Here is a 13,642-nt window from a genome sequence, read left to right on the forward strand (position 1 = left end):
TTCACTGTCAATGGATTTAACAGATTTTTTGGCACGAAACAGTATACGATCGTTTGGATGTTTGAAATATATTGCGTAAAACGTTTTGATGTTGTTTCAACAATGAGTAACTTTTAAGAAGCGATTAATCCAATATATCAATAAAATCAACAGAAAATGTTCCGCCGCTAACGAAAAAATATATTATTGACTACAGATGGCATTGGTGTATGCCCGATATACGGGGTGCCGAACCCAGGATTCATCGTGTGGTCGCCACCTATAAGTGCACTCATACTCACAGGTCATCTCGCGGGCGCCACCTATAAGCGGCACCCGAAGCGAGAGGGTTAGAGATTGATGGATATAAGTTCACATATACATATGTATATATATACACAAGTGTGTATATCTCCTGTAATTTATTATTTTTATTATATGTAGTATCTACTTTTTCTACAAAGTATTCTACGTAATTTATTAATTGAAATATAAGATTCGTAGAAAGATGTATGAACGATAACCAGGAAATCGTGTACAATATAGTTAAAGACTTACACATAACCTCTGTATCTCTAATAATAATTGAAATATATCCAGCGGTTTTTAACATGTATACAGGGCTACAGAAATTCTTACCAAACTATTCTACAAGTATTCTAAAAACTGTTATAAGAAAATGTGCGAGTATCGCGCTGGATAATACGGAAAATGTAATATATCCTCCTATTTTGGATTTATCCTATCATGGTAGGCTTAAGAGGAAACATGAAAAGTGGCATAATAAAATTAAAAAATTAGAAACTGTGGAGGAAAAATTAATTGGTGTGAATATGCCACATTACTATGGTTGGAAATCATTATGTTTAGAAGAAGGAAAAATTCCATACAATTCATTGAAACATGCTCAATACATTACACGTACTCATGTTACAAATTCTAATAAATTACCGGACTTTTACGATTCAATTATCACAACTGAAAAATTAGATGCTCTGGTACAAACTATTACAAAACATATAGAAAATGTTATTATTTTTGAATATAATCATAGATTGTGAGTATAATTGCCTTGTGTTAGAAGTATAAAAATAATAATAATAATTTTCCCTTAAGCGATAAAAGTATTAATAAATTTACATTTACAGAAATAATTTATAGAATTAATGTCATAAAAATACATTACAGAAAGAAGCAAGAAATAACAGAGGAAATAGAAAATATTAAAGAGAAATTGCTAAACGATGCTGTTACAAATGCACTTGTTTTTCAAATCAATCGAATAATGCTGTCAGCTTTATCTTCGACGACACCACATTTATTGGAAACTGAAGTAGATTTTAAACCAAGAATAGAAGCATTTTGGTTTGCAGGTGACATACAACGTCCGACTCTACAGAGAAAAGCAAGAGAGGGGATAGAAAATTTGAAAGAATATGCAAATGATCCAATAAATATGCCTGTTCAATATGTTGGTTCTCCAATTCTACAATTAAGACATCAATTTCCTTTAAAGGAGATTATTTCTCCAATATACTCTACTAATCCAGAATTAAGTATTCCTGAGTTCAAATTCGATCCTAGGGTACTAACTTATAAGTTTTCGTACAAACATGCAACTAATATACCTGGTTTCTGGCCCGGTGATCCTGCTGAATTTGGTTTGTTATCTTATCACAATATAAATAATGTATTTTTTAATTCAAAGATTAAGGATGAAGAAGCAATTACCGTGCAAGCTATTTTTGCATCTTATAGTTGGTTGTTATCGCAGGCTTGTTATCAAGGTAATACATTATGCGATAAATATTTCTTTTAACGAAGTTACTTCAATGTTTCTTACTATACATGTTTTTTTATTTCCTCTTACATTTTTTAATTTCAGGCTTTTCTACGTTCAACGATATAACATATCCATTAGTGTCGCAAACAATTTTGACAAACGGTCAATATTGGTCCTTCTGTGTTTACCAGTTGAACACCACTTTATTACATTGGGAATATGCAGATAACAATCCTGCGCGTAATATATGTTGGATAACAGAACCAATGATGTTGTTCGATAAAATAGAGGATGGAAAAATTCAAGGGTTCAACGAAGATGTTTTAAAAAAATTGATCGCGTTTTATATCAATATGCCTGCAGCACGAAGTAATGAAAATATGAAACCATACTTGGGCGAATCTGTGAAATATGTTGCTGACATTACTGATCCCGAACGAAAAGCATGGTTAGAAACAAGATTTAAGCACCTTATGTCTAATAGACCAAGACATCAGTACGTACATATATGTATAAATAATCTATTATATATACTAAGAAACGATTAATTATCATCACATAAAAACATTAATTTCTCTTTGCTTTACAGGTTACAGCCTGAAATATATCATTGGCAGAAAATATATATGATTGATAACGCTACTCGCCCTGTTGATAAGAAACGTGACCCGTGGCAGTTTGGTTTCTCGGCTGCGAAACGAAGATTAAATCAGCATCAGCCGCCTTATATACCAAGATGTTTAAGAGAAAATCCGAAAAAGAGAAAAATAGGCCGTTGGGCGAAAACATATTATCCAAATGCATAAACCACTAGGCTTATGTATCTTGAATACAAATGTTGTATTAATAAAAAATAAAGAGAACAGTTATCAGTTAAATTTCAATTAGAACGTTATTTCAATAGTTTTCCTTTCAATATCAATCCGTACAGCAATAATTATACGTCTTTAAACAACTATTTTTCGCGTTCTTATAGTTTAACATACAATATAAAAGAGCTGGTATCTGTATAAGTCGAAGATGTCTCGATCGTATCGATAAAGTAATCTTACTATTGGAATGAAATTTTTCGTGATATGATATTAACTTTTGAAAATGGTCTACATTTCCGATAACAGTTTGATTACATCAATTGAACATGACGTTGAACTATATACATGAATATTTTTATTTGCACTGATGGGTTTTTATTCGATTTATCTCTTACAATAACGATTTATAATTAGAACTAATATAATATATAATATAATGATATAATATAGTAAGGAAGTCATACTATTTGTATTTCAGAGTATTCATAGATTGCGGAGATAATTCTAAACAAAGTGTACCTTTCTGTACATCCTTCAAAACTACGTGTCTTGGGGAAGTAGCCCTGAAATAGAAATTTAAGATAAAAGTTTGTTTAGGATAAAAATGAACATTTCATCATTTTATGTTAAATAATTACGCAATAATAGTAATAATAACAATTTTTTTCACCTATTGTATAGGACAACGACGTTTTCCGCTGAAGGTGTAACGAAGGCTGCAGATTTGATAGTATCGGTATCGGTAATAGAAATTCTAACAGAACCTCTGTCAACGAATCTGCTAAAATGTTTGATAGCATAATACATAGGTTGTTTATAAAATTCATCGGTTTTCGGGTTGACGATAATAGCTGCGTCGATATTATTATTAACATTGTTTGGTCCACCAGTTTCGTCCAAAGCTAAATTCCAATCCACCCAACCAATTGACCAATGGTTCATGTACTTGATGCAAAACACGTTTCGTTAACGATTAACTTTTATATTTGAAAATAGGATAAATATTCTTCAAGTAAAACGACCATAAAATCATGTAGGCTCTTTTACCTCTATTATGCTTAAAATATATCTTTCACCTCGATGCCACGATTCCAATTTAACTTTCGAAGTGTTCCATATTGGAGGTCCTATGGCGAGGAGTACCATGTCGATATAAGTTCGTAAACTAATTATTTTGCAAATTCGACTTTTTACAATCCTTCGCAAGTAAAAAGTGTGCATTTTTCGTTCATAGGATACTACGTATGTGCGAGTGTGCGCATAAAAGGCTTACCTATTACAGATGCTTCGGTCATGAAAATTAATTTGTCTGGGAACTCATCGTGGGTTTGATCTAATACATCTGCGGGAGTTTTGGAATCTTGATACCAATGTACAGCTGTCCCGGCAACGTATTTCTTTGCGTTTTGATTTCGGAACGTTGGTTCGATAAATTTGGGTAATACCTGTCTATTTTCATCAAAGGCGAAAAGCAGTGTTTTATTGTGCGGCGACGATGCTAATGTCGGACCCAAGTTGTTAGCGATCCAATTAGACATTGTTTCGGGTTCCCATCCCATAGAGATATTTGGCAATTTAAAAATAAGGGCAGTTAGTGGCTCGTTACCAGTCGTAATAGCCCATATGTCAATACCGTTGTTTTTATATTCATCGAGGAACTTTAGCAGATAGTCAGCGTAGACTTGGTAATACTCTTCTTTTAAGAAAGCTAATCAACGATTATTAGATTAATTACCGTTTTTTTTTTTTTGATTTTCTAATTTGTTTTAGCACACTTCTATCATACGTACTGAGTCCGTTGTCGTTGCTTTTCATCCATAATGGAGCAGTCCATGCAGCACTGAAGAATTTAATTTCGGAATTGAATTCAAGCGCTTTCCTCGCATATAGTAGTTTGTAATCGAAATCCTCGTTCGCAAGTGAAAAGTGTTTAAGCGTGGTGTCATTGGGCGTATCGTCATACGTATACGATCTTTCTGAAAAATCGCTCGCCCCAATAGGTATACGACCCAGTGTGTATCTGCTTCCTTCCTTTGGATCATAATATGCTCTATAAATAATTCAACGTTATAATTATATATGTAAAATAAAAAGGATCGTACACCTCGATTGACAATTCAATTCTATAAATTCGATAAATTTAAAAGAGATATGCGACGAGGTTTATGGAAAAATAAAATTATATACAAGCATAGGGTAGATTCTTTGTATGGCGCAACTTTTACCGAAAAGAGATATCACAGTATCGTGGATATTTAAAATATTGATCACATTATCTCTGTAGATATCAATGATTACCGAATCAATTGAAGTTGAGTAGCTGGGCTGAGTTTTGCTATGTTTATACCAGTAGAATCGGTAAATGCGCCACCGAAGCCAAAAATCGTTTGATATTTTTTCGTATTATCTATGGTGAGCGTTACGTCCACAGGGAAATTTTCGCAGCTATCGAATTTTAGTTCTGACATCTTCATTCTCAGCCCCTGTTTATTCGACACATACCAATAAGAATTACCTTCCTCTGGAACTTCCGGTCTACCATCTGGTAGTCCATCGCAATATGTTGCATTGCAAACACATGCGATTACATCGTTGTCTATACGGTACGGCACGCACTCATTCGCGATACCTATGATGAATGAGAATATTTCCACTAAGTTCGCCAGAAATGAAATTTATCTTCACCGGCAATCAACGAGAGCTTACCTTTGCTGAAGAAGAAAGTAACTAGCAGAAGTGTCTTCCACGCGTGTCTCATGGTGTTTGTGGAAAACTAAAGCAGAAATATGAATAGAAGCTAACCGGCACTCGAATTTATATAAGTATATATATTGTCATGCACACAAAAATAGTAAGCTATCTAATCTTCACCTACCTGTCGCTTATAGTTAATATATTATCTGTTTGTTTTCTAAATGATTCTTTTCTAATTTTTGGCGGTATCATCCGAGTAAATAATTGTCTTGTGCTGATAATAATAATAACTTTACTGCTTGTTTACATATCGACTTCTATAAATTCCTATACAATGTAATTAGGTTGTCCGAAAAATGTCTTTCTTTCGTAAACGGGTTTTTTACAACAGTGCACTTTCATACAAACGCGAAACCAAGTTTGTGAAATGTCGCGGTGTTTATCTCGACATAACAAAATGGATCGTACGTAATTCGACAAAATAATATAAAACAAAAAACGTTGTGCGTCCATTATTTCCTCATAAAACGAAAGAAAAACTTTTCGGACAACCTAATATACGTACATTCTATTTAAATGAATGTATTTTTATACATTATTATATATATTAATTTTTGTATATATACATATAAATATATTACGTATACATATTAGGTCATCCTATAAGTTCGTGTCGACTTTTGTGTATACATTTCATGTGTCGATCTATGAACATATGGCGATAAAGGACTAATGCACTTGAGCTTAGCTGATCGAGAACAGGCTAGAGCAGATTTTCGTGGGTATAAAATCGTAATATAGTGAAGACAGTGACTTCTAACGGTAAAAAATCACGAGTGAAATGCGTATCCATTTTCGACATCTCGTGTTATATGAATTTCGGAAAGGAAGTTCTGTAACAATTGCCACGAAAACCATATGTGGTGTTTACGGAGAAAATGCGCTTTCATCTCGCACCTGTAGGAAGTGGTTCCAACGTTTTATAGCCGGGAATTTCTGTTGAGGAGACGAGGAACGCTCCGGACGTCCTCCTCAGACAGACGAAGATAAAATTCGGGATCTTGTTGAAAAATCACGAAGTTTGACAGTTCAAGAGATGTCAATGTTCTGAAAATACCTACGACAACGATTCATAGGTGTTTAAAAAAATGGGGATGGTGTCATAGTTGAACGTTTGGATGCCCCATGAACTTACGGAACGGAACCGTCTTGAACGAACGACAGCGTGCATGTCATTACTTGCGCGTAATAAACACGAGCCATTCCTTAAACGCCTGGTAACTGGTGATGAAAAGCGGATACTTTACGAAAACCCTGAACGGAAACGTAGCTGGTCCCAACGAAATCAGCCACCTCAACGCTGTGCAAAACCAGGGTTACATCCACGTAGAGTTCTTTCGTGTGTATGGTGGGATTATAAAGAAATACTCTATTTTGAACTTTTATCTAGTGGTGATACCATTAATTCAGACAAATATTGCGCTCAGTTAGAAAAATTAAGGGAAGCACTAGCTGAAAAACGACCAGGTTTAGCGAATAGGAACAACCTTATCTTCCATCACGACAACGCTAGACCGCATGTCGCGAAAAGCGTTACAAAAAAATTGTCTGAATTTAATTGGGAAATTTTACCATATCCCCCATATTCCCCAGACATTGCCCCATCTGATTACCACCTGTTCAGAGCATTACGACACTTTTTAGTAGGTAAAAAATTTGAAAATATTGACATTCTCAAAAATAGCTTAGAAAATTATTTTAAAGAAAAACAAGAGAACTTTTATCGAGACGGAATAATGGCCCTACCAGAAAAATGAGAAGAAGTTGTACAACGAGAGGGGGATTACATTTTTTCATGAGACTGAAAGGTATGTGAACAATCTTAACATATGTAACCGCTCGAAAAACGGCAGGAACTTATGGGATGACCTAATAGATGCGATACATATACAGGGTGGTTGGTAACTGGTGGTACAAGCGGAAAATTTTTCGTTCGAGGCTTTGTTTTCGAGAAAATCGACTTTGAATTTTCGCTCGGTACGCGTGCACTTTATCGCGTCTCGTTATAACGGATCTCACTGTAGAAAAATTAAAAAAAAAAAAAAAAATTAAAAAAGAAATTTTTATTCTATATTTTCGACTTCTTTCTTCGCGTAGAATCACCCCCTTTCCGCTTGCACCGCCAGTTACCAACCACCCTGTATATGGTATTGATATACAATATGTACACAGCTAAAGTGAAATAAGGATTAGATAAATTTGAAAGGGAAAGTTCAGTTAGTAGACGAAGATATGAACATTTCAGATTTTTCAATTTCGCTTTATCGTGTCAATAGATAATAGACTGTTACTCGATGATTCGTTATTCTTATCAGGTATATCGATTATTGTCGCAAAATGTAAGTCTTCGTCTGGAATAGTATGGAGAGAATTTCAATTTCGAGATGCACGTTTTATTATGTTATATATTAGCGTTATAATTTATTTATAATTTATAGCGTTATAGCGTTGCCATTTATCGGTACATACAATATGACGATATTACAAATCATATTTAATAATCAACGAGTTACAAGTTGTAACTTACAAGTTGTTACAAGTTATTGTGCATAAATTACGGTATTCATGGAGTATGCAGGTAATTCCAAGCAAATAGGATCCTTTTTCGGATCATTGATAACGATGTTCTTTTTCTGGGTATTGCTGTAAAAGAAAATAAATTTCGTGAACAAATTATTAAACTCAATCCCAGCAATGTTGAAAACTGAGTAATTGGTAAATTATTTCGTAATTTTCTGTAAAATAAACTGTGATTACTTGTTATATAGAACAACTACGACTTGATCCGAAGGTGTTACGAAGGCTGTAGCTTTAACGTTGTGCGTATCGGTGATAGCAATCCTAACGGAGCCTCTATCGACGAATCTGCTAAAGTGCTTAAGAGCATAGTACATTGGCTGTTTATAAAATTCATCGGCGTCTGCATTTACAATAATGGGCGAGTCGACGTAATTTTGAATCCAGTTTGGCCCACCGGTTGTGTCTAAAGCTATATTCCAGTCTACCCATCCAACCGACCAATGATTCATGTACTTCAAACAGAATATTTTTCTTATAAGTAGAAGTAATTTTTGTACGTGTTTAATGTATAATGTTTTCAATTAAAAAACTTTACGTCTCGTACACGATTATAACTGTAACCATTTACCATACCTGTATTATGCTTAAGATATATTCCTGCCCTCTGCTCCACGAACCTAAGGAAACTTTTGGATAATCCAAAGTTCCGGCACCTGCGTATAAAATGATGTTACCGTTATATATAGTTGTTGATCACGTGTAATATATAATAGTTCAAAAAGGAAATGTTACTACAGAACGTCCATGGAACTGACGTTTCACGAAGGAAACATATTATTTAAGTTGATTTTAAAATTCAATTAAAATCACTAGATACTTTTTTCTGGAAGAAAAACTCGATATAGGTATATGTATATTTAAAAAGCAAACTTTTGCTCTTTGTGTGTAGCGATGCTTTGTAACAGTTGTTAGAGAAAGCGAGCGTTGCGTTAAACTGTTCCGTAATTGTTACAGAGATATAGTATTTGAATAGTTTACCTGTACATGCTTCAGTCATGAGAATAAATTTATCCGGAGAACCATTGTGTGTTAAATCCAATAATATTGGCGGAGCGAAACTATCCGTATACCAATGTACGGCTGTACCAACGATGTATTTTTTCGCGGTTTTATCTTCGAAGACTTTATTTACGAACCAAGGTAATTCGATTCTCTGATCATCTAGAACAAGAATTTGTGTGCCATTGTGGGCGGACGCTGCCAAAGTTGGACCCGCATAGTTAGCGACCCAATTAGCGAGAGTGTCTGGTGTCCAGCCCATAGTGTTGAGGCGATCAAAAGGTACATAAGCGTTTAATGGCTCGTTTCCTGTCGAAACGGCCCATACATCGATGCCATTGCTTTTATACGCGTCCAAAAATTTTACTATGTAATTGGCAAATGCCTGATAATAATCCTTCCTTAAAAACCCTAGACATAAATTGTAAATTAGTATTATAATATATTACGAAACAGGCTTAAGGAATTATTTGAAACGGTTCGTTTTCAAATAAAAAGGATACATTTTTCTATCGTTTTTTCTTCGATTTTTTCTCCTTCTCGATATCGTATCAACACACTTACCAAATCCATTGATTCGATCATTAGTTTTCATCCATGGCGGAGCTGACCATGCAGCACTAAAGAATTTCACATCCGGGTTTAATTCAATGGCTTTTCTTAGATATGGTATCTTATAATCGTAATCTTCCTCAGTGAGGCTAAAGTTTTGCAGTGACACATCACCAGCGACGTCATCGTACGTGTAAGGTCTCGTAGAGAAGTCAGTTCCAGCGATTGGTATTCGACCTAACGAATACCTGCTCCCGTTTGAACCGTAGTACGCCCTGCAAGCGATTAAACACCCTCAGTTGTACGTATAGCAACATACGTAATTAGATCGAGGTAATATCATGTTCAAATAATTACGTCAAATCATGTCGCACATTCAAGAAGCAAACGTTATCGTGTTATCAATTTCTTTAAGAACTACAAGTCCATCATTGTTCATATTCGCTTTTCGGAATTTTTCAACGATGTTTTATAATTCGTAACTTTAAAAATAAAAAGATAAAACAAATTTCGATCGTTTTCACATTTACTCATAAATCGTAGATCTTGGAAATATTTTGTGAAATATTAAGGCGCTATTTGAAAATTTTACGTAACCGTAGAGATGTAATATGTTCGTTGCATAATTGTGTATTTATCGAGGTTTAATTACCGCATCAATTGGTCCTGAGTAGCCTCGCTGAGATTTCTGATATTTATTCCCGCCGAGTCCGTAAAAGCACCGCCGAAGCCTAAGACGGTTTGATATTTTCTCGATGTATCTATATGTAGAACTGTATCGGCGCTGGAATTTTGACAAGAACCCATCCGCGCCTGTAGCATGCTCAGCCTGAGACCCTCTTTGCTCGAAACGTACCAGTAGAACGTTCCGCTCTCTGGGACTTTGGGGTTGCTGTCCGGTAGCTCGTCACAGTAGGTTGCATTACAAACGCAAACGACACTGCCCTGGCCAAAATTTCGAGGCACGCAGTCATTTGCATCGCCTATGATTAAAGATATCTGTTGTTAAATATTTTACAATCGGTAAGATGCAATTGCGCGAGCTAACGTTAAAACGTATAGCATATAATTAGAGGAAGAAAAATACTTTGAATTCGGGTATTTTTTATTTTGCGAACATCGTTGTTAAATTTGTCAAGATTTATCCTTACTTGCAACGATGACCAATATTACAAGCAGAAGCGGCGCTTTGCATTTGTCCCACATAATTATCGATGACTACTGAAACAGAACATTCACATACATATACGTAGGTTTGTATTTTAAAGAATTACGTGTTTTAGCGACTTCCCATTTGATTTGCGCGAAAGCGAAAGAATCTATTATATTAGAAAGATTCCGTTCTTCGATAGGTGCGGTTGAATATAACATTTGAACGATCGGATGTTTCCTATGTGTTCGGTTCTTTTTCATAAAACGTATTGTTCTCGGCAGTCTGTACGTTGCGTCACCTGTCGCGTCGTTGCTTCGCTGCTCGCGTTACCTATATCTACGAATACCTCGTATCTTTCTCTCTTCTTTTTCACTATTTTTCCTTCTTTCTGAGAAATACAGGTTAGTTGCAACAATGATCTGTAGACGGTTGCTTTCGGATTGAAACACACATTCCAACGAACTTTCGGACCTCGAACAATGTAGTTATCGATCATAGCTGTATATTTCACGTTATAACGATTGCCTAGAGAAAATATATTTTAACAAGTCGAGTGTCGAATGCCTCGCCTCGACGAAACAACAGAAAGGAAATTGCTATTGACGTATAAAGCGTTTATAAACCGAAAATGTCTCAAAGTACGACCATGACGCCGGTGAAATGAAAACGTTGACACGTAGAATTTCGATTTGGCTTTACCGTTCGTCTAAGGCTCTCCGTATAGTTCGAATCGTGGATGTCATCTACTGTATCGTGCAATGAATCGCCGCATTTTATGCACATTTCTGACCACGCTATATCGATTACTTATTTATGCACTAGTACGTTATCGTTTCTCGTGATAGCCGAGAATGCAAATTTCTTTCATTTTGCCCTGCAAACTATTCAGGCAAGTGAAAGATCTTGTAATTTCGTTCGAATTATAGCTATCTAATTGGTAATATACATAGCGATACCGCAAGTATATCGGAACGACAAAGAAAATTTTAATTGGCTATGTTACGAAAGAAAATATATATGAGATATATAGCGAGTATTAGCGAGACGGAATGTTATTTGAAACAATAAATATGCATGCGAGTATATTATATGTATACGTCTTATAAGATATTATTTCTCATGCTTTATAAATAGACCGTGAATTGTTTACCATTTTACCTGCACTTTTGTGATCTTTTTTTTTATCAAGAATATATTCCTTGCTTTTTTTTTGCAGTGTCATGCACTTGTTACCTATGTTTAGAGAATACGATAATCGAACAACGCGAGAACAGAAAGAAGAGGGACAAGTTTGCTCATTATTGCCATTATTTTCTAGTTGTATCGATACTTAGAGCTTATAAAAAGCGTAGGAATTTTCTAAGCGGATTGATCAAATTCTAAACGAATGATCAAAGCGTTTAACCGAATAGATCGTAAACTGCTTTATACGTATCTTTGTTAGGATTACGAGGCGCAGGACATAGACCGTAGGGAAGAACATGAGTCTCGCGTTTATGCATGAACCGATGTGCGATGACCAATGCAAGTAAAATTCGCGAGTGGCACGGGATGTTCTTGAAAAACTCACCGAATAAACGAATACAACGATCTGTAAATATGTTTGGAAAAATGTGTTTGAACCCGATCTCGTAAAATGTTACTGCGATGTGCTGAATTTAAGGTCGAAACTGGCCAAGAAGTGAAATTCAGTTCTTTATATATATTCTAAAATGGTATAATTTTGATGGTGGGGCACGCGAGACTTGGCGATATAGCACAGTGGTTCCCAAACTTTTTTTAGTCACGGCGCATTTTTAAAAATGTAGAGATAACGCGACGTACGTGGTATATAAATTTTACAATTTATTCCAAAGAGGCATTTGTACACACGAACATTGATAAAAAAAAAAAAAAGAAAAAAGTATCTCGTTTTTTCGCGGCGATGCACCTAATCTTATTCCGAGACGCACATTTTGGGAATCACTGATTTAGCACGATGCGCTCGCGTACGACACAATCGCATATGACTCTATCCCAGAAAGAGATACACCAGACTAAACATACGCGTTTTCGCTTTGTGCAAGGTACGTTACTAGCGGTAACATTTTGTTCCACATATTCTCTTTTCGAGAAAGCGTTGCTCCCATCTAACATTTTCAATAAAATCTTGATTATTCGCTTATTCGAATGCAACGTTGAATCTTACAAATACGATAGAATCTTCGAAATATTTCGGATTTTTATTCGAACTACGTAGCGCCGTTTAATATCGAAAGTTCAGCTTAAACGATATTCACGTCAGCATGTCGATTAAGCAAAAGTATGAAAGACGAAGTCTTTGTAAATTCATTGCTCGCGTGGCGGCATTCAGTCAGCTTTAACGAAGTTAATCGTTTCTGTCTCGTGAAAATCAACGGGCGACAAACTTTGGATAAAAAGAGAATGCGCCGAGGTTTTGCTCCAGAAGCGACTTGAGCGATTTTCGTGAAATCTTACTATAGCGAGAACAATACTTGGTGAGAATCTTTTGTACAACAATAACAATGCGGTGAAATGCAGTATATTTCATTTTTATACTCCATATATCAGTTAAATATTTATCGAAGCGAGATAATCGCGATGTGTAGTTTCAGACCACAGATTCGGTGTTGACGAACGATATCATTGTAGTCTGGAAACGACGACGCCTTGCGATTCGCCAGCATCGTGTATCTTGAATCAAGAGGTGGCGGATTAGCGGATGTGTGTCATCATTGACAGTAGATCGTATTAGTAGCGAAGCAAAAATAGATCACAACCAACGTTGAACCTAAAATAGTCGAACAAAATTCAACCTGAGAGAATCCATTAAATAGAATATTGTGAACATAACAATAAATGATCGTGTTGTGTATATTATTACGTGGAATCGTTCGAAAAGGTACTTCGTAAAGACAACACGTGGTACAAACGTAGGAATAGGATCGAGTCGCGCTCAACGACGCGATCAATTTTAATAGCGGAATAAAATTGACATTTCGGTCGAAAATTACATTTGAACGAATTTCT

The 13,642-nt window shown here is 35.5% G+C and overlaps 3 protein-coding genes across 12 annotated transcripts in view; 1 reads left to right on the top strand and 2 right to left on the bottom strand.

Annotated features, from left to right (window-relative positions):
* Nucleotides 1-299: 299 nt before the first annotated feature.
* Nucleotides 300-2,649, top strand: LOC117211870 (39S ribosomal protein S30, mitochondrial). Its single transcript, XM_033456134.1, has 4 exons — nucleotides 300-1,036; nucleotides 1,168-1,766; nucleotides 1,865-2,258; nucleotides 2,352-2,649. Exons 1-4 carry the CDS (start codon nucleotides 492-494, stop codon nucleotides 2,566-2,568), a joined length of 1,755 nt encoding a protein of 584 aa, XP_033312025.1. The 5' UTR covers nucleotides 300-491; the 3' UTR covers nucleotides 2,569-2,649.
* A 263-nt stretch (nucleotides 2,650-2,912) lies between these two features.
* LOC117211871 (lysosomal acid glucosylceramidase-like) lies at nucleotides 2,913-5,347 on the bottom strand. The gene is made up of 7 exons (XM_033456135.1): nucleotides 5,281-5,347; nucleotides 4,873-5,203; nucleotides 4,365-4,624; nucleotides 3,848-4,282; nucleotides 3,622-3,701; nucleotides 3,245-3,519; nucleotides 2,913-3,137 (listed from the first exon to the last, which is right to left on the bottom strand). Exons 1-7 carry the CDS (start codon nucleotides 5,330-5,332, stop codon nucleotides 3,038-3,040), a joined length of 1,533 nt encoding a protein of 510 aa, XP_033312026.1. The 5' UTR covers nucleotides 5,333-5,347; the 3' UTR covers nucleotides 2,913-3,037.
* A 2,454-nt stretch (nucleotides 5,348-7,801) lies between these two features.
* LOC117211854 (lysosomal acid glucosylceramidase-like) overlaps nucleotides 7,802-13,642 on the bottom strand; it is a 35,628-nt gene continuing 29,787 nt past the window's right edge. For 3 of the 10 annotated variants that reach the window (XM_033456114.1, XM_033456112.1, XM_033456111.1), the window contains exons 2-8: nucleotides 10,611-10,680; nucleotides 10,112-10,442; nucleotides 9,472-9,734; nucleotides 8,887-9,318; nucleotides 8,482-8,561; nucleotides 8,086-8,360; nucleotides 7,802-7,971 (exon numbers count right to left, since the gene is read on the bottom strand). In XM_033456114.1, the coding sequence (XP_033312005.1) occupies nucleotides 7,869-7,971; nucleotides 8,086-8,360; nucleotides 8,482-8,561; nucleotides 8,887-9,318; nucleotides 9,472-9,734; nucleotides 10,112-10,442; nucleotides 10,611-10,665 (1,539 nt within the window). In that variant the 5' untranslated portion in view covers nucleotides 10,666-10,680 and the 3' untranslated portion in view covers nucleotides 7,802-7,868. Of the gene's footprint in view, nucleotides 7,972-8,085; nucleotides 8,361-8,481; nucleotides 8,562-8,886; nucleotides 9,319-9,471; nucleotides 9,735-10,111; nucleotides 10,443-10,610; nucleotides 10,683-11,311; nucleotides 11,411-12,182; nucleotides 12,288-13,642 lie in introns of those variants that run through there. The other 7 variants (XM_033456115.1, XM_033456106.1, XM_033456107.1 and 4 more) reach the window with 6 other exon arrangements.

This window comes from Bombus bifarius, unplaced genomic scaffold (genome assembly GCF_011952205.1).
Source record: "Bombus bifarius isolate JDL3187 unplaced genomic scaffold, Bbif_JDL3187 scf7180000008263, whole genome shotgun sequence".
Lineage (NCBI taxonomy): Eukaryota > Metazoa > Arthropoda > Insecta > Hymenoptera > Apidae > Bombus > Bombus bifarius.

Coding starts and splice junctions, on each gene's coding strand:
- LOC117211870 (XM_033456134.1), top strand. CDS start 492: ATGAACGATAACCAGGAAATCGTGTACAATATAGTTAAAGACTTACAC. Junction 1,037..1,167: donor TTTGAATATAATCATAGATT/GTGAGTATAATT, acceptor AATACATTACAG/AAAGAAGCAAGAAATAACAG. Junction 2,259..2,351: donor TCTAATAGACCAAGACATCA/GTACGTACATAT, acceptor TTTGCTTTACAG/GTTACAGCCTGAAATATATC.
- LOC117211871 (XM_033456135.1), bottom strand. CDS start 5,332: ATGAGACACGCGTGGAAGACACTTCTGCTAGTTACTTTCTTCTTCAGC. Junction 3,702..3,847: donor GACCGAAGCATCTGTAATAG/GTAAGCCTTTTA, acceptor TCCTCGCCATAG/GACCTCCAATATGGAACACT. Junction 3,520..3,621: donor ATATTTTAAGCATAATAGAG/GTAAAAGAGCCT, acceptor TTTTGCATCAAG/TACATGAACCATTGGTCAAT.